Genomic DNA, 20,229 nt, shown 5'->3' with positions numbered 1-20,229 from the left:
ACACACCAGCAGGAGGCAGATAGTTAAGGTATGAAGTTACTTTATTTTAAGAACAAATTGTTCTGCTCAGCAGGAATCCAAGCCCAACCGCCAACAAAGATAACTGTCATAAAAGAAAACAAATATCCAGAAGGAGATGGAGAGAGCCTTTTAAATGATTCACAATATTTAAATAAATAAATACTTTAATTTTCTTAATATGTGTCCTCCATCGGTAGAAAAATGCCACAAGAACATATTGAAAAAAGATTTAAAAGATTATAGATGGAAAATTAGTAATGTTTGTTTTAATGCAGATGATATTTAAGTGAAAATTAAAAAAAAGGATTTATTTGCCTGAATAAACCACTTTACAACATGTAACTGCATGACTTTATGGATTTAACATCACAAATTGACAGGTTTTCAAAGGAATCTGCTGTGATTTAAAAGAAACACATTTAATAAATAAAAGAAAGAAAACATACATGTTCCTAGTCATTCTTTTCTAATTTTAATGTTTTTAGTAGAATAACGTGCTCTATTGAGTTGTTTTTTAACTGCATAACTCTGTGGTGACTCAGGAATTACTCTGGGTTGCTTGGTGATTTCATGCTGTTGAAACTTGACACAAAGCTCGGACCTTTGGGACAGATTTGTAATCTGGTCAATGACTTTCAGGTATGGTCATATCATCTTTATTTTTATTTTCTATTTTAAACTTTCAATTTTAAAGTAATTGTTTAAATGAGCTGTTTTGTGAAGTTTTGTGTGTCACTTTTTTCTCTCAATTCATTTTAATTAATTCTTAGAAATAATTCAGTCAGCTAGACTGTCCTAACTAAGAAATTAAGATTTGTGGGCGGGGGGCGGGGTAGTAGCTTGTATAGTTTATTTATTTATTTATATTTTGAAATGAGCCGCTGTCTACGTTTTATTTAATTATTTTTTATGAAAAAATGTGTAATTTATTTCTTAAAAAGAGCAAAGGAATTAATCAAATTATCGAAACATTTCCATTTTCCCCTTTTGATAAACGTCTCCTATGCGCATGCGTGCAACCGAATTTACACCAAAGGTGCGCTCGTTTTGAAATGACGTCGCCGGTACGGAGCGCTCCCAAGGACGAAAGTGTGAACTGAGAGAGAAAAGACAGGGAGAAAGTTTCTGGAAACTGACGTGTGAGTCGGGGACCTTCTCTGCTGACTGTACTTTTAACACAAACTCCGACAGAATCTGGATTATTTGTCTATCGCATCGCTATTTCTCTGCATGACGTTCAAACTGGAAAGTCTGTTTGTTGTGATGCAACAATCTTAGGTAAGTTAATGCAAAAAAGCCTCAGCAAGTGCTGTGTTAGGGGATTAATAGGATACTCTAAATTAAATATTTTTCTCATAAATTAAAAATGTGCTTTTTTATAAGAAAAGTTGATGAAATGGATATTGGCTAAAATGTTTTTTTTTAGTCTTTTGTTTATAGGCAGGCATTCAGACCAGTCTCACTTTAGTTGCACATTATCAAGAAAAATAAAGTGTTCAAGTTAGTTGTGGTTGAGTGCTTTTTCAATAGGTTCAAAGTACAGACTAGTGGTTGATGGTTTTTCTGAGTAACTTTACATACATTTGAATTCCTCCAGATCAACTAAAATGTTTTATTTATTTTTTGTCTAATTTTCTTTTTTTCTGTTTTTCTCTTAGGTGGAAGCCACAAAATGTAACATCTTTGATCACTTCTTTAAGGGAACAAAACAACTTCCTGACTGAATCCCTTTCAGACATGAGTGGGAAAGGCTGTCAGCTCATGGTGTCTCCGTCCAGAGTGTCCCCACCGCTCAAAATGACCAGAGGCCACCAGTCCCAGTATATCAGAATGCCGGCAGCTTCTCCTGACCTGGTCAGCCTCGGTTCCTCCTTGGGGAGGCCGGAAGAAGTGAAAGCGGGAAACGGGAACTCTTTTACTGCTGGGAAGCAAAATGGGAGCCATGTTGTCTTGCCTGCCCTGAGTCTTCGCAGGCAAGTTTTAATCAATGGGAAACATCTAAGCGGGCCCACCGCATCTTTAGCCGCCCGTCAGCCTTTGAGTACAACAACCCCAAAACTATCAAGACTCCTCCCACCTGACAACAGATCCAGAGGTAAATACAGCTGAAATCTAACCCAGGTTGAACTTGACTCGTTTGAAAGTTTAGACCAGGGATCTGCAATCTTCATCACTGAAAGAGCCATGAAGGTCAACTTTTGACTAACTATAACCTAGTAGGGGCCACAAAGTCTCAAAATTAGACACTGATTTACTGTTAATTTTATGATAATTAATATATATATATATTTTCTTTTGCATAAATAAACATAGATTAAATAGGAAATAGTTTGTAACTTTTGACAAAGGTTCACATGACTTCCTTTCAAATTAAAAGATACCTCCTACCATGTAGAACCATCCCAGTGCAGCAAATGTATCAGTAGGTAATGTAATGTCAACAGCAAATGAAAAATAGGCACAATTTGTTTTTCTGTAGTTTACTGGAGCCAGAAATTCATAAACTTACTACCATTACTACTTTTTTAAGACCATATGGCGCACTTGAAATTATGAAATTTGTTTAAAAGTAGAAAATCAATTTTGCAATTCAGCACACTAATTTATGAATTCCGGTTGTGCTTATTAACCAGCAATTGATTTTCTATGGAACATGGTCCAAAATCTGTCAAAATGTTTTAGTACGACTTTGGTAAACTACAAAACCCCACCGCTTGATGGATCGTTGGAGCATTGTGGAGACCATAGTCAGGACCCTGGTGGAGTGATGCGTACTGTGCTGCAACAGTTTGTGAATGAGCTGAATGAAGTAAAATGTGTTAATTTTTAAAATAAAAAAATAACTAGAGACCCTCAGATTGCAGACCCCTGGCTTACAAACAAAAAAAAAAACATAAAAGACACCCATATTATAGTGTCGTTCACATATTTGATTAACAAATCATTTACCAGGAATGAGTCCTTTGGAGGTTAAGTGTTGATTAGTGATTAACAGATCACAGAGTCTCTGTCTCAGGGAAATTCCATGAATTCCAGATTGAATGAACTTCATTTATACTTGATTTTGTGCGATGACATACAAATCACTGTATTAATCCATGTATTGAAAAGTGACTGGTGTGGATATATTATTTATCATACACTGGGCTTGTGTCAAGCAGATTGTGAAGTGTCTGGCTCCACTGTGGATGTATTTGGAAAGGCAACTGATGTTAACCTCACTGTGACCAACAGTCCCCTGAGTGTTGCAACAGGCCACCGATATACAGCCGAGTATCATCCCCCGTCATCTCATAATGTGCCAGCTCCCCAAAGTGATGGCAGGTGAGTTTGTTTATTACTTTGAAAGTTGGGGATGTTACATGCTATTAATATTTTATTTCTTATTTTCCAGATCCCTACTGTCCAGAGAATCCTTGGCATCCACCACCCTTAGTCTGTTCGAAACACAGTCCATGTTTAGTGGGAAACATGACTGGCCATATGGTTACCGTGTGCTTCCTCCCCTGGGGTCCCACTGCTCTAACCAAGCCAACGAGGTCTGTGAGCAGTTCAGTCTCTCCCCCGGTGCTGCCATGTCAGGCACAGCAAGCGCCTCTGCCTCCCTCCCATCATACCTATTTGCAGGTGAGGCTGGAAGCCCCAGACAGGCGTGTGCAAAAAAGAGACCTCTCTCCATGTCACCTTTGTCGGACCTTATGGGCATTGACTTCAACTCTATCATACGCACGTCCCCCACCTCCCTCGTGGCATATATTAATGGTCCCCGCAGTTCACCGGCCTCCTACTCCACCATCTCACCCATTCTGTCCGACGGATACGGTCACTTCCTGGGAGTGAGAGGTCGCTGCATACCTCAGAATCACCCCTACAGCTTTCCCGGTTCCTCACAAATTCCAGCCTCACAGTTCGAATGTGGCCGGATGGAGATGATCGACGAGGGAAGGGGTCTGGAGAGCCAGATGGCCAACATGGTGGTGCAGCAGCAGTGTCTCCCTGAGGAAACTGGGTTTCTGGAAAAGACGACGGACAGCTGTAGCCAACCTAGCAGCGATGTCCTGTCTCTACAGTCAGAGCCAGCTACACTATCTACTGTCCAGGAAGACGCTGCTTCACAAGGGCCTCCACCACCCTACCACTCCCACAAGCACGTCTATCTCTCCAGACATCATTGCAAAGCTAAACCTCCCTCCAAAGACTCTGTCACACAGCCCGCTCCATATCCTCACAAGTATGGAATCAGCTATTTACCCCAGATTCCAATGCTGGAAGAGGAAGAAGGAGAGCTGGAGGACTATGGTGCCCACAGCTGCCGATGGATGGACTGCAGTGCAGTTTATGACCAAAAGGAGGAGCTGGTGAGGCACATAGAGAAGCTCCACGTGGACCAACGGAAGACTGAGGATTTCACCTGCTACTGGGTCGGCTGTCCTCGCAACCTGAAGCCCTTTAATGCCAGATACAAGCTGCTCATCCACATGAGAGTCCATTCTGGAGAGAAGCCCAACAAATGCTCGGTACATCTGTATGTGTTTGTCTCAACTCACTTGTCTCTGCTTCTTAGAAAGTCGGACTAGCTGCACAGCTCCCCCTGAGTCAAACTTTTGAGTTTATTCAATCATTTGGGATAAACCTAAAAATTGTTTAGTTCCTCTCTATTCAAATACACAATATGTAGTTAAGGAATTTAAATTTTGTGGTTGCCAATGAAGCTTTTTTTAAGAGTATAGGCCTTCATGTGCTCAGACGTTTCATTCCCCTGTCGTCTTATTTAAAGCCACTGGGTGATTAGTGGCCTTCCACAGGAGTTAAATCAATTATAGAAATATTAAATGAGCACAGAGGAGGTCTAGCGCTTTAGATCTGGCGTGTCATCAGGGCCTTTAAGTAGTTTTTTGGCCTGTCACGGTAGCCAGAGGTTTGCCAGAATTCTGTCTGGCAACCTGGCTGTTGTTCTGGTGGGACGATCCATTTGATCCAGTTTTCTACTCCTTTGGATGAAAAGAAGGACTTAAATCATGAGTTTGTTTGTTTGTTTTTCAAATGAGCTTCAGCTTTATGTCTGCAGGACTGGCATGTACAGTTTTCTTAGGATGGGATGCAAGTTCAAAAGAAGTCAAGGGTTTTAATTTATATTTATATACTACTCCTTAGACTGATGGTTAAAAAAAACATTAAAATCACTTTTAGATCTGCTCTGACTTAGTCGAGGTAAAATGCATTGATCAAGACAGTGGCGGAGCTAGAACATTTTCTTTGGGGGTCAAGAGGGGGGTAGAAGACTTTGGAAGGGTGGCAAATGAAAAAATGTTATTTTAACTTCTAAAGCTGTTTATTGATAATTTCCTAATTGTTTTCAATAATTAAATTACCTTAAAAACGCCACTATCCACCCCTAGGTCAAGATAAATAGATATCACATAAACAAATATCTAAGAGTTAGTTTGAAAACCTTGGTGGTTGGTACCTAAAAATGGTTAAAGTTAGGGAATATGAAAGATCTTCACATTTGATTCTGTCTCAAAGCTACACCAAATGTTCTGAGATCTTCTGGGATTGAATTCAGCTATAAATAAGATCTATTTTTCCCTATATCACTGAACGAATATTCAATTGCAATAACCCATTAAAGCAAATTCAGTGGGTAACTCCCTAATCGATTTATCAGGAGTCATGTCATCAAAAGTCTAGCTGCAGCATTCTGAAGAAATGTTTGTTTCTAACCAGCCTTTTGGGAAAACCATTGCAAAGGGAAGTTTTATTGAAGTTTCCACCGTCCATTCCCCAATATGACACAGGCGGAGTGGTACCAAATGTTGCAGCTCCTCCAGAAGCCACAGGTGGCACAAATTCCTAAAGTTTCCATTGGCTCCCATGTTTGAAAAGTCCAATTTTACTAAAACTTGATGGAGAAAAAAAACACTCTTTAAATCTTTACTGGACATAAAACCTTAAATTATTGGTACTTAATATACAATATAGGGACATTCAGGGACCTCGGTGACTGAATTACATTTATTGTATTTTTTTTAAATCTTTTTCACACCTACAACCAATCTGATAAAGAATTTTCCGCCTTTTAGTCTTGTTTCGAAACAGGAACCTCCACCTCTTATAAAGTTGGTATCTGCATAATTATAGTAAGCAATGTAGTCTTCTTTTAAAGTAGGATCTGAACAGATTGGTTGGAGGACATATTCAGTAATTAAATGGTGTTGGAATCTTAAGGTTAGTGGGATCACACGATGAAACAAACTAGAAGGGTTTTCTTATTTAATTCACCAATGAAGCTCATTTTTAGACTGTGGGAGGACACTGGAGTATCCGGAAAAAAAACACAAATATACGGGAAGAGCATGGAAACTTTAAGGAAAGGTCCCAGCTGGGATTCAAATCAAGGCCTTCTCACTATGGGGCGAGAACAAGCTATGCTTGATGACATTATTAGTATTTGCACAACTCTAATTTTTTAGTCTCTCTGGAACAGTAGTAGCAACTTACTGAAAATACTCTGACTTAGTAAAACGTTCCTGCTTTGTGAGCAGCAACATTTTAAACCCCAAAGATGTTTGCAACTGATTTATGGCTGAAATTAGAAGTAAGTTTCAATTTCTGCAGACTGTTTTTTATAAATCTGAATTTCTTCTGTGGCTTAGAGATGACAAAAACAAGTAACTAGCAAAAGTTAGCAAATATATTCTTTTAATCACAAAGTTGATATAAATTTATTACAACTTTTTTGAAACTGTCAGATTTTAAATTCATAAATAAGTAAAAAATTGACACATATCAATCAAAGTTGGAATGATTCACAATCTTTCATGACATTTCCTTCTATTAGATGTTTCTGCAATCCCCTAAAACACTTGATGTTTCTGACGTAAAAATCTACATTTTTGAGTCAACATTTTTTATATTTCTCTCCTTATTTCCTCTATGAGAATATTTCAGACTTAGATAAGTAATTAATGAACCACTGGCCAGGCATGGTAAATGTCAGTGCTTTCAGAAAGTTAACTATTAACATCAAGTTGTTAACATAGTTGCAGACGACCTTTTGCTCTAAAATACTTACTTATTAGCTGAAACCGGCTGTGTTTCCATAGGGCTGCCTTCACTTCAGGGTTATTTGTTCCCTGCAGTCACTAAAGGATGACATTTGGTAGATTGTAACTCGTAAGGTATACGTTTGTGTTGCACAGTAACATTTTTACGCACACTCATACTTATTCATACATTTTCCAGAGTTTTGATTATACCAAGACTTATCAAAAAGTTTTTCAATGGGAATCTATGTCTTTTGGACTAGAATTTTTTCTTAAAAAAAGGAAATTTTGGTAAGAATTTTAGATTTTTAAAGAAAATCTGCCAATGGGGTAAGAATATTTTGACTTATTTCTAAGGGCCTTGTTATCCAGAGTGTAGGACTAATGGGGAAGCTCAAACTGTTTTTATGTTGGTCAAAATGGGATTTAAAAACAACACAAAACTAGTTTAATAGATTCTTACATAAATGCCTCAACAAGAAGATTAGCAAAGCCAAAGATTTTAATAATCTGCGTACAGAGATGCAGGCTCAAACCTGCAGCTGCCCTCTCACCGTCTCTTCAGCAGTGATTGATCGGCCCGTTGGTTTTCTTCACTCACAAGTCGATTTGCGTCATTGTGATGGAAGCTTTAGAGGATTCACAAGGAGAGTTTGAACTCTTACAAACATTACCGTTGATCATGGAGTTGCTTGTTGGACTTTCTTGTTAAGGGGATTGATTAATGTTAGGAGGTGACGTCAGCTGTTTGCAAATTGATTTTGTACGATTTTCTTTACAACTCTGTTTCTGTTGCTCAAAATGAGTATTAAAATGTATTTTTTTTTTAATTATTGCTAGAAGCAAATATTTAATTGTATTCAGTTTTATTTATATAGCCCAAAATCCCAATTTAGTTGTCTCAATGGGCGTCATACCAATAATTGTACAAAAACATTAAGTCAGTTATAAAATATTAACAATAGCTGGTTGCTAAACTGAACCACTAAGCTAAACTGGACTAGGGCTCTGCAACTTTAGGCTTTGGAACCACATGCTGCTCTTTTTCCACTCCATTGTGGCTCTTTGGTTTGAAGAAAAATGCAAACAATTCAAAAAAATAATAGATTTATAGTATTGATTTAGTTACACTAAATATCTGATCAAACACAGAAAGCATTTTATTTTTTAGAAGAAACTGTATGAGCTGCTTTCAGAATTAAAAGAAGTTAATTTAATAAAGAAAAAAAAACATAAATATTTTAAAAGCTATTTTTGATCAATGAAAAGCCTAATGGCCACAAAAACATAAATGAAGTGTATTTTTCTAACTTTGAGGTGGAGACTCTTTTAGCATTAAAAGTTAAACCCTCTTTCTTGGTAAGGAAAAAATCCTAAAAGAAAAAAGAAAAAAAAGGCTCCTGTCTTTGGCAGTGGACCTCGCCTTTGGCTCATCTCGCACCCCCAGCTGTTTCCCACTTCCATCTGGATGAAGCCCTTCTGCTACACTCTTCAAACATGTAGTTGTAGAGCTAGATAAGCTCATTCTTCTTTATCGGTCCTGGTACATCACCTGTCCGACCTAGGAGAAGATCCCTCCTTCTCGTGGACATAATAAACAATGTTTCCAGTCTCTATTTTGGTTGCTACTGAAAACCTCTGACAAGTATATTTAGTAACACAGTCTGAATCAATTGCTCAAGACAATTAGCACCAAACAGGGCAGATATTTCTTGAAAATAATAAGCATGATAGTTGTGAAGAGCCCAGGTTAGGGTCATGAGGATGTTGTGACGGTTAGCTCCACAGAAAAGCAGCAGTTTGTGTGTTGTTGGCATCTTTTCTTCATGCCTTTGTGTGTTTTTTTGTGTTCCAGCATCCTCCCATACTCAATATTATTCTTAGCAATTAATTAATCACCTACAGACAATTCTAAGTAATGATGTCAAACTAAATGAGTGATTTAAAAATGCTCAGTCCAGTTTTCCTATGTGGAATGATTTTGCAGAGATTTTACTCCTATATCTGTATTATCAAGCATTTTGTAATAGTTATTTTTTAATCTAAAATAAGCTGTACTTGTTTAGTTTCTGCATCATTTTCACACAGCAGCAGCTTATATTTAAGCTTTGGTTTGCTCTGTAAACACTCTACTGGTGTAGCAGCAAATGCTGGGATTCAACGTTGAGTTCTATAACTATAACATTCAGGTTTATGGACCAACAAAGAAATGTTTAATAGTCTGAAATTTACAAGTTATTCTAAGCATATACTTAATTCTAAGTATTCTGAAAGTAGATTTTTAAAAGTAGCTAAAATCTAGATGTAATAAACCTTTATAATTTATTTTTTGTGACTATTCTTGCAATGATTTATTTATTTTTTTAGAGCTGACATCATTTTTTTTAATATGTGTTGTTTATTTGATCATATTCTAAATGAAATAATCAATAGGAAAATAACAAAAACTTAAAATAGAGAAAACGTCATGAAACAGACACGATGGAGCCCAGAGTGAAGTGACCTTCGAGTAAAAGTGGGCACTGGAAAACGTCTGCTTGCACAGACTGCAGCTGTCATTGTGCAGCCGGGGCACGAGTTCCTGCCAGGACCTGTCACATACTGGCTGTTACTCTCATCCTCTCTGAGGAGCCATACGGTTTTCTTTTGGCCCAACATCTGCTCTGGAAGTTTAAAAAAAATTGTTTATGGAAGGAAAGCAATTGTCTTTAAGGTTTTTCTTTATTTCAAGACTAAAAGGATGTTTTGCAAAAGAGAGAAGTCTGAGATAAGAGGTTACAGCTCTGGCTGAAGCTTCAGCAGCATGTTATTGCTCACATTACTTTGGAGGGGTGAACAGGAAATGGCTGCACTTTTGGCTTATCTGGTCATGACCTGATTGTAGATTTGCTGTTGCAATGGAGAAACTGTTGCACAAAGACATGAGTATTAGACATGTTCTATTCATGCAGTTACATGTAGTTCAACTAACTCCTGGTATCTTAAGCTGTCTGTTGTTTCTACTTGTGAGGCAAACAGCTTTGATGACAATCCGACATATTCTCCTGCTCAGAGTTTTGGCCCAAAGAGGCAAAGTGAGTAGTGCAGTTACCTGACCTCAAATCCTGTCTTGATTGTACGTTAATTCTGCTTTTCACTCTATTTTTTGTCGTTTGTTTATCAATTATTGACCTGCATTATTAATTGTTTTTTTTTCTAACCTGTACAACTTCCAAAGAATATTTTCAAAAGTGACATAGAGTTTTTATTATGAACCTCAGCTTTCCTGGAAATTCAGGTTATCTGATGCAGTTGTTGACTTGAAAGAACTAAGAATGGCAAGAATTTAAATCACTAAAGGAAGATACAAAAAAGTATTTTCCAGTGATGACCAGGAGGTTTCAGTATGCCAGGAATCTGGACTTGGAGGAAGAATAACTATATTAGACGTGGTCTTTAAGGACATTCCAAACACCCCCTCTCTGTGAGCAGGGGGGGGCAAATATTTTAGGCTTACATCAAAAAACCTTTGATGAGTCGCATGTTTGCGCAGCAAAGTCATTAGTCACACCACGCTATGAACTCAGCCCTTCTGTTTTTATAAACACTAAACAATAGGATTCATATAAATTTACCATAAATTTAATTATAAAACTTTACTGATGTAAAGACAAAAAGTGATGTTTGGCAACTGCTGTCAAGGTGACACAGGACAAAATATTGAAAACAGAAAAACCTGGTATTACATGTTGAAATACTGCCCCCTGCTGGTGACACCAGTGGAAGGTAAATTGATTATTTTAGTGATTGGGAGGTTTGTGTGGAAGAGAATCCCCACAGAGTATTTAAAACAAAGGCAAGAAAAAAGTTGGTATGGAGATAAATATTTAAATGTTATTATTAATCACTTACAGCGCATAGAACATAAAAAAAAAATACTCACAACACACTTACTTGTAGCACTAAAATGCAATATTTCAGATTTTTGTAATATATAAAAATAGTTTATAACAACCTTTTAGTTAAGACGTTTAAAAATCTTACCTAAAAAGAGCTAAATTGACAATTTACCTTTTTACTTTTGTGCACAAATTATCCTATAATTTATACGTCTATTCCATTCTCTTTGATGATTTTTTTATTTCAACATTTTAATTGAGCTCATATAGAGTAACAATTGTCTTTATCGTGTGTAGAAATTCACAACATTTTGCATTAATCGAGATTTGTGTTTACCAAGAACTTTATTTACTCTCCAAAGAGCATGTTATGTCAGTCATGCATCCATAGCTTCAGACAGCATAAATAAAATGCATGTAATTATTCATTGTTATATGCATATTTCTACATTATGATCCTTAAAGTATAAAAAAAAACAAGAAACCTAGGTAGAATGCTGTAATAGTCACCTTTTGAAACTATTTTTATGTTTACCAAGTTTTCTTTTTCCCTCTTTTTAAGAGGCTACATAATAGAAATGAAAATGAAAGAAATTGTAATATTTGTTATGTATTTTTATGTATGTATAATTACAAAAATAGTTGTCCAAATAATTAAAATTTGTGTTTTCTACAAACTATTGTCACCCTGAAAGCCAAAAAACATGATCCTTGATCCCATGATCCACATAAGACTTTTATGTGAGGTCGTTGGATCTATGGTTTTGAATATATTTGTTTTGTTTTCACTGTGGTTCTAGTTTGAGGGCTGCAAGAAGGCCTTTTCTCGACTTGAAAACCTGAAGATCCACCTGCGCAGCCACACGGGGGAGAAACCCTATCTGTGTCAGCACCCAGGATGCCACAAGGCTTTCAGCAACTCCAGTGACAGAGCCAAACACCAGCGCACACACCTGGACACAGTGAGTGACACCTTAGCAGAAGAACATGCATAATTATTATGAACAATTTTTTTCTATTTCTGCGCTCCTTTTCCATACATTTTTGTATTTTGTGCAGAAGCCGTACGCGTGCCAGGTTCCTGGCTGTGGAAAGCGTTACACTGATCCCAGTTCATTAAGGAAACATTTGAAATCCCACTCGACAAGAGAGCGACAGTTACGCAAGAAGGCAAGTGCAGTGTACAAGAACACATTCCTGGTTCTCTATTGTCTATAGTGTTGGATGGAAGTTATGTACTATCAAGACACAATCTATTTTTTCAAGTACTTGTCAGAAACTAAACTTCTTCTGTTCTTTCTTAATTAACTCTGACAGGCTACTTATCCCTGTGAGCTCCACGCCATAGCTGTACATAGATTAAATTTAATTAAAGGTGCCGTTCGATGGAAACACCTAGAGCATGTATGAGCCAAGATGACAGAAATAGATCTCAGAAAATTACTCACAATTATGTTGTTTGTTATATCTCTGCTTTCCATTTTCCACTGGAAGCCTCTCCATTTCTTTAACTTTACAGCAGTGCAGGGTTCAAGTTTGTATTTTAGCGTGTATGCATGACATACTCCCGTGCTTTGAGGCATAAGTCACCATAGATACGGGCAAAGATGAGTTGCTAGGGGAACAAAAAGACAAGGAACAGTGTTTTTTTTTTTTTTTTTTTTTGACATATTTTAAATGTGTCATAATTTTGTTCTAATTATTTAGAAGATGAAAGAATCAATCATTCATGACAGAATTTAAAAACAAATGTAGCTTTTTCTGGACAGAAAATAAGCCAAAAATACTTTGGATTTGGATAAAATAAGTTAAGCATGCAGAAGATTTTGTAAATTATCCTCTTTTTTAGTAACAACCCATCCTCTTTGTCTGTATCTATGGTGACATAAGCTTAGTGGCAAAAGAGTCTCTGCACATATGCTATTATTACCAACTTTAATTCACTTAATTGACTGAAATTGCAAAGAGTTCCACAAAAAAAATTCTCTCTTTTTTTTTTTTTCATTTGGCATGCATTTTTAAGTCTATGTGTTAAGGCCAACATGTACCTATTTACAACAAATAAAATCTTTAACTTACCGGTATTTTGTTATTTTAAAATATTTTTATTTAAGCAATCCATGCAATCAAAGTCTGCAATAATCAGCAAATCTTAGTTTTTTTTTCCACATTTTTTTGTTTTTTGCTTTTTTTTCCTCAACAAAAACTCTGCAATTCTCTAATGTTTTTAGTAGCAACTGGGGGGAGGTACATAAGAAAAAGAGTTTAAAAAGTCTAAACTGATAAAGTCTAAGTCTAAACCAAAAAAGGTGGAAAAAAATGTTCAGTTTTAGCGTTAGCGTCACCCATATTTACATCAAATAAGTGGCGTTTTTGACACGATCAAAAAGAAACATGACACTAAGTAGCAAAAAAGAAGTACAGCTTAATAAATTTGGTTTAGTAAAAGACAAAAAATGATTTCATATAATTTTCATTTATTTTTCAATTTGAGAAATCCTAATTGTATCAAGGAAAGTTAAAGTTTTCTTCTGTTTTAATCACTAGATAAAGTGAAAACTGTTTTTTTTACCCAAAATTGGATATTAAAAAATATATAAATGAAATCAAACTGTGAATTTGTGAAACATGTTGATTTCTGGCATTGATACCCATCTCTACCTATTATAAGAGACTGTAATAAATGAGAGGAAGAGAAGAAAAAAAGAGAAAACACAATTAGTCTAGTGCTTTTTGTTGTAAAATTTGTGTTAAAAAAAGCTTCTTTTTCTTCTTGCCACAGAAAAGTTTTCCAAACATGCATTATTTAGAACAAGATGTGTATACAGACTCTGGATATGTGACATGCATATTTTTACTACATAAACCTTCTTCATAAATAAAAGATTTCATACAGGACAATATACAAACATGTTTTTTTTTTTTTTTTTTGCCAGACTGCATGGTGACTGTTGGATTCTGACAGGATTTGAGAAACAGATGCTCTGTCTTGTTACCACAGTATTTTTAACTTCCTTTTTGTTTCCATGGAGCACTGTACAGATGGGTGGAACAATTTCTGTTTATCAAAATTGCTGGGTCTTCAGGTTATGATATAATGGAAGTTCTGTTCTCTTTGTAGAAACTGTGATGAAAGAGTTTTTTTTAGTTAATTAATACTGTTTTTTTTAAACTTTTAGAAATGTGTTTGCTTGTATCCAAACAGAACAGCTTCAACTCCTGAGTGTTTGTGGGTTTTCTTACAAACCGTCCATACCAACACATGAGCTTTATTCCTTATTTATTTATTTGCCTATTCCCAGTTTGTTTATTTATTGGGAATTTTTGAGTTTTAGTACTTTCTCTTTAATCTACTTTTTGATTGAGCCATCTATCCCAGACCATGAAACTACCACCACAACTGCAAGCTTTTGCAAACAAAATATATTTTTTTGTCATTTTCTGCAATCATAATATTGTTTTGATGAAATTACAATATTTTCCTGTGCCTTAAACTTCTTAAGAAGTATCCAAAATGTGTAGTAATTTATTATTTCCTTCTTAAATATAAATGACATATTTGTATCAAAAGTTGATAATAATCTTTTTCCTTTTTACACACACTTCTGGTGTTTTTATAGATGAAACCCTGTGATGAAGGGAGTCTAGACACACTTACAGATTGCTTAACTATCCAACCTCTTCATCCAAACACTTCCTCTCTGGCAACCCAAGACAACGTATCTTCTGGTGCCTCTCATGACTCATTCTCTGGTATGTAACTTGGTCCTGTTTGCATAAATGCGCCTGATATCAGGGAGGAAACTTACATAAACATGTCCCTCTGAAACTATGTGCACATATTAGGCTTATCCATTAGATTCACAGCCCTGAAGTGTCTGTCCTCCTGCTCCTCAGCTGCAGCACACGGACACGACTCCTTCGGCGACCCTCACCTGACTCATTTGTTCCCCGTGCAAGACGGCCCCAGGTACTAGAGTTGGGTTACATTTTCATGATCATGTTTATATTTGAGATTTTGTAGAGATGTATTGATCAAATTGATAGGAATTTAAAAAAAAATGATAATAATGCATTACTGTGAAGCAGGTAGTCAGACAACCAAAACCTGCTTGTGTTAAACTAAATCAGAGAATAGAAGAGCTTCCAGAATCAAAAACTTCTGTACAGTTTTTTTTATTATTTTGTAAGTTCAATTATTTTTCCAGATCGTTTATGTTGTTCTGAAAAAAGTACCTACAATTTTTAAAACATATCATTTATAAAACAATAAATCAAAATATAAGGAAACAATCAAATTTCCCCTCAAATTAATGCTTTTGACAGAGAACTCAGAGTTCATTTTAGTGAAATAATTTCCATCACAACACAGGAAGAGGTTTTTTTTTGTTCTTTGGTTGTTCTTGCTTTTTTTAAAAATGTAATAAATGTACCCGCATTGGAACAATTTATTGCATGCCACAACAGGAGGGAAGTGCATCATTATGGAGCTTGTAAGTAGTGTTTAATCAACTGCTGCCTAAATATAAAACCTCATCAAATGAAGTGTCATTTTTAATAGTAGTACATATGAAGAAATAATGGAATGGAAATCAGTTGATTGTGTCTCAACATTGTATCAGAACCATGTTGTGCATAAATTTAAAGGTATGCTGCAAACAAATTCAAAAGGTTAAGAACTTTGCAGAATTTTAAGGAGCTGTTAAAAATACACGTAAAGACATGCAAATAGAGCTTGGATTAGTAAATCTACACTGACTTAACAAAAAGAAGAGCCTGAGAATATTTTATGGGAATTATCGATGTTTATTTTATTAAGTTGTGCTTTTTTATAATTTTTAGCAAGTATAAAGGTCTTTGAAATACACGTATGCATTACCCACTTTTTTTTTCAAGTTGCAGTCCACTTGTCCAGCTCAGCCTGTGTGTGGCACAAGCCAGGGTACAGGGCGAAGAAACCAGCAATTAATCTAAGTGCCCAGGAGCACAGCGGGGCTCTTGCAAAGATTTATTTCAAATCTGTCAGCCCAGTAACAGTTTAAACCCAGAACATCCTTACAATGGCAAGAGGGGGAATGCTAATACTACCCCAGCATGTGTGCTGTATTTACTGAAAGCTTTCTGTTGTTTCCATTTTTTGAGTTTTTTTTTTCTTTCGTTGACCTCGTCTCAGCACCGCAAAATGAAGACAGATAAAAGTATCACGCACAAAACACACATTCAAATCTGCACCATTAGTGGTGACTCGCAAAGTCAAGATTCTGCAGCATCGCAAAAACTGATTAATTAAAGTAGCCACATGACTAATAAACACTAACGAGAGGCATAGCGGCAAGCTGTTCGCACCAAATCACAGCAGTAACAAACTGGCTGCACTTTTATAGCAGCAGGTGCAGGTAATTGCTGTTGCTTGAATGAAGCACACGGCTGAGGCACGAGTCCAGCAGAGCACGGAGAAGGAAAGCACCGATCCTAGATGGAAACCTGATTTATATGTTTAAGGAGAGACACCCCAAAGCTAGCCAGGCAGGAAAACAGAAAAAAAATGGCCACAACGATCTCATCCAGAAAAGCGAAATTTTGTTTATTTCTATCGACCTTTTGATTATTTATGAAAATGTTTCAGGTTCGCCGCTCCTTGCCCTCATCAGCTCTTCTCCGAGGACTTGTGTGGGACTTCCACCTGCCTTCCTCCCAGTGGACCATTCCTCCAGAACAACTGTTATATAAAGCAGTTCAGCCAGGCTCCTGGTGTGGCAGATCACAGTCCAGGTACTCGGCAAGTTATAATCAAATCCATCTTTAAACATGTGAAAAGGATCGCTCTGCGGGTGTTAACACTTTGGCGCCAAAAGGGGGTTTTCTTCTGAGACTGCTTCCTAACTGAAGAACCTTTTAGCAAAGATGTAGGTGGTGCTGTGTGTTTATTTTCTTTTTTCATGCTCACTAATTGTGTAGTACGGTTGATCCTGAAGATGTGCCGCTGTGAGCTGGTGGTTTAGATTTTCCTACTTCACCTATAAACAAGGCAGCTATATTTCATCCAGATTTGACAGCTGAAATGATAATAACAATAATCATTTGATTTTAAAAAAAGAAATCATTGCTTTATTTTTCTTTTGTATGACAAAAAAAAAGTTTTTATTTATCTTTTTGTTGGTGGCAGGCTCTCTATTATCCCACAAACTGCTATTGAAATGACTAGAACTCATTCAAAAAGAACAATTATTTTCTTTCCGTTCTCCATTTAGTTCCAGAGGCTGATCTGTGTGTGTTCTTCTGTAGGATTTGACGTTCAAGAGGAAGAAATCACTGCTAATCGGGAGCTGCCCAGCGTGGAGTACTACAGTGTTTTGGACCATGGCTCAAATTAGCTTTTCTATGCAGATGATTGAGAACTCTCACTGATGGATATCTGTCTATTGCACTACTTTTTGCCATAGTTCCTTTTCAATTCAATTTTATTTATATAGCCCAATATCACAAAGAAAATTTGTCTCATTGGGCTTCATGCTGGCAATTTTACAGATGCAGAAAATTAGTCATAAATGTACCAAAGTTGTAGGCAACATGATGAAATAATCAAATATTCTAAGTGAAATAAAAAAAAAAACAGTTGCACTATTCTTACTGCATAATCAATGTGCTAGCTTTTTATTTTTTCCGTTTACTTGTTAGGTTGAGACACGGTTTCTGTACTGTATGTAGTACTTCAGGTCTGATGGCATTTTGCACAATGTTAGCACTGCAATCAAAGCAAAGTCTGCTATGGATCATGTTTTTTTTTTTTTTTTCTTAGAGCCTTGTCTTTGTAACTATAGTAACAAGACACCCTCATCGTTTCAATGCAATATTCCTGCATATCACCTGTTTCTTGAATAATGAAAGAGCTGTGAATGATCCCGTGCCTGGATTATATTTATATTTATTAGCTGAGATCATTCCTTTGACCTCTAATTGCCTGTTTTCCACAAATCAACTTGACAACTAGGTACAGTTTTAATGCTTGAAACTATGTTGTATATTGATAAACTTCTTATTTTTCATCTAAATTTCAAAAGGCCTTCTTGGCAACAGTGGCTTCGCCCCAACCGTCCTGTTCCATTTTTCTATGGACCTGCAATGGACGTGGGTACAGATCGGAACTGTTTAATGGGTTCATTTTACAGTGGAAATATCAAAATACCAGACCGGACCGTACTTGACCGGAAATGAGGGTTGTGGTTTGTTTCCCAGGGGGTGCGGTGAGCTTATTCCAGTGTGCATCCCATAGGCAAGACCCTTCATGCTTCTACCTAACTATGTAACTTAAGGGGGTCTCCCTGTGCTGGTGTTGTGCCAAGGTATGTTTTTATTTTTATTTTTTTATTAAAGGTAATTTTTATTCATTAATTGTAAAAACATACAATATGAACTTGAGTTGTAAACTTTTGTGCCTTTATTTTCATGTTTTAATCTTTTATTTACCACATATTCTACGTAAAACAAGATTCTGTCTGGCTGCTGCTTAACCTGCCTGCCAGAATCTGTGCAATAGAAGCAACAAATCTTTAATAATTGTTACATGCTTCCAAAACAAAGTCACTTTCATGAATTGCGTTTCTTATTCCAAATAAGTCAACGTTTTTTTTTGTTTGTTTTTGGTTTTTTTAAACAGATGAAGCTATTGTTTAACGTAAAGTATGTAGGGGAAAACAACTAAAATTTGACATTAAACTCCCAAAAGCCTCACAATAAAGTATATCATGATCATCCACCTTCTTTTTAAGCTTTTTAAGACAAAATATGAGTGTTACAAAACAAGTCAATGGTGCCTCAGACTGTTAATACGCATTCTGGCAGGGGGAACGTACCTTGGCACAACACCTGTTCCTAGTTCAGATAAAATACAGAGTTGTGTCAAGAATGGGATGCAGTGTAAAAGTCTCTGGCAAACCAAATACTAGTATGGGAATCGGTGAAAACTGATTTGGTTATAGAATATGCTAAAGAGTGCACAACAAACAACCATCACAAGCTTACACAGGATTAGATTGTAATATTATTTTCAGCTGTTGCTTTACTATTAAATTGCTTGCTTTACACTTGTCACGCAAAAAAGTTAACTATGATTTACCAGACATTTAGCCATCAAAACAAATGTTTCTCTCCATCAGAGAGTTCATCTGGATGCCAACATTAGTGGAATTTTTGCTGACTAATCCAAAAATTTGAAATAAAACTGACTAGTATTAACTTTTGAAATGTAGAGTTGAAACTCAGCATCACACAGAAGAATAATTTACATGCTCTGGTAATTGACGGGTCATGTTTACAATCCTGTTATATTTGGAAACATGTATTTTGTGAGAGGTGAGCTGTTCCACTGAGGTTGGAGCTCTTTGAACCAAGAACAAGTGATGCTCGTGGATTTGTTTGCCATATTCCTCCCATTAAGTGCCTTGTTATCTTTCCTGACCTGCTTTGTAGTTTTTCACAGGAACCTAAATGAATCACCATGACTGTAACATCTGATGTGATTTTATTGCAAATGTGTTGTACTTGGCTATTGTGAACGATAATCCAAATAATTGATTAGTGATATTTAAGTCCAGCTGAACTGGTCGTTATCATGTTTTAGAGGTTTAGAAAATAATTGCCACTGTGAGTAGTTTTTATGCTCTATTTTTTCCCTGCGTGCTTTTAAGTAACACTGAGATGCAAAAACATGTTTTTTTTTTCTTTTCTTTGAATCCTTTTAGCATAGTTGTTCCCCTCTCAGGTTTAGCAATAATTTGAATTTTCTGGTGTAAATAAAACAAAAGCAGTTCACAAAATGTGCATAAAAATGAGTTTGACTACAAAAGGGACCATGTTATGTGTAATGATGTTATATTCTAGCATTCCAGTGCTTTGGATGTAATTGTTTAACATTTAAGCCACCAAATAGTTTTAAATTAAAGTACACGTTTAATTAAAATAACCAATAATAATCATCAAATTATCCACTAAATATATTTTTAGTGATTTTCTTATAAGCATGTCTTTCCCCTCTGAAACTGAAAGAAGAAACAATTTTACTTGAAACATCTTTTTTTTTTTTTTTTAACCAACAGTGTTGTGCTTCAGACGGAGGTTGCGCTAGTTGCCTGGCAACGAGAATAACAGCTTTACCAAAAAGCGTCTGTTTAGTAACTGCTAATCAAATAAAAATAAAAAGAAAGGCTGTGTGGTGGACACAGGTGGTTTGTTAAGGCTTTGTGTTCAACAGAAACCAATGCCTGCTTTGTCTTAACATTGTTCTC

The 20,229-nt window shown here is 36.2% G+C and overlaps 1 protein-coding gene across 1 annotated transcript; it reads left to right on the top strand.

Annotated features, from left to right (window-relative positions):
- The first annotated feature begins 1,340 nt into the window (after positions 1-1,340).
- glis3 (GLIS family zinc finger 3) lies at positions 1,341-19,538 on the top strand. Its single transcript, XM_024299611.2, has 9 exons — positions 1,341-2,116; positions 3,183-3,345; positions 3,416-4,538; positions 11,746-11,907; positions 12,005-12,115; positions 14,566-14,698; positions 14,843-14,915; positions 16,572-16,717; positions 17,231-19,538. The coding sequence occupies exons 1-9, from the start codon at positions 1,759-1,761 to the stop codon at positions 17,317-17,319; spliced, it is 2,358 nt and encodes a 785-aa protein (XP_024155379.1). The 5' UTR covers positions 1,341-1,758; the 3' UTR covers positions 17,320-19,538.
- The last annotated feature ends 691 nt before the right edge of the window (positions 19,539-20,229 follow it).

Source organism: Oryzias melastigma, linkage group LG12 (assembly GCF_002922805.2).
Source record: "Oryzias melastigma strain HK-1 linkage group LG12, ASM292280v2, whole genome shotgun sequence".
In the NCBI taxonomy this organism is placed as follows: Eukaryota; Metazoa; Chordata; class Actinopteri; order Beloniformes; family Adrianichthyidae; genus Oryzias; species Oryzias melastigma.
This window is presented reverse-complemented; position numbering and strand designations above follow the sequence as displayed.

Bases quoted from the DNA above. Each gene is read 5' to 3' on its own strand.
- glis3 (XM_024299611.2), top strand. From the start codon at position 1,759: ATGAGTGGGAAAGGCTGTCAGCTCATGGTGTCTCCGTCCAGAGTGTCC. The intron at 11,908-12,004 runs GTGAGTGACACC...TATTTTGTGCAG, and splicing joins AGCGCACACACCTGGACACA to AAGCCGTACGCGTGCCAGGT. The intron at 12,116-14,565 runs GCAAGTGCAGTG...GTGTTTTTATAG, and splicing joins AGCGACAGTTACGCAAGAAG to ATGAAACCCTGTGATGAAGG.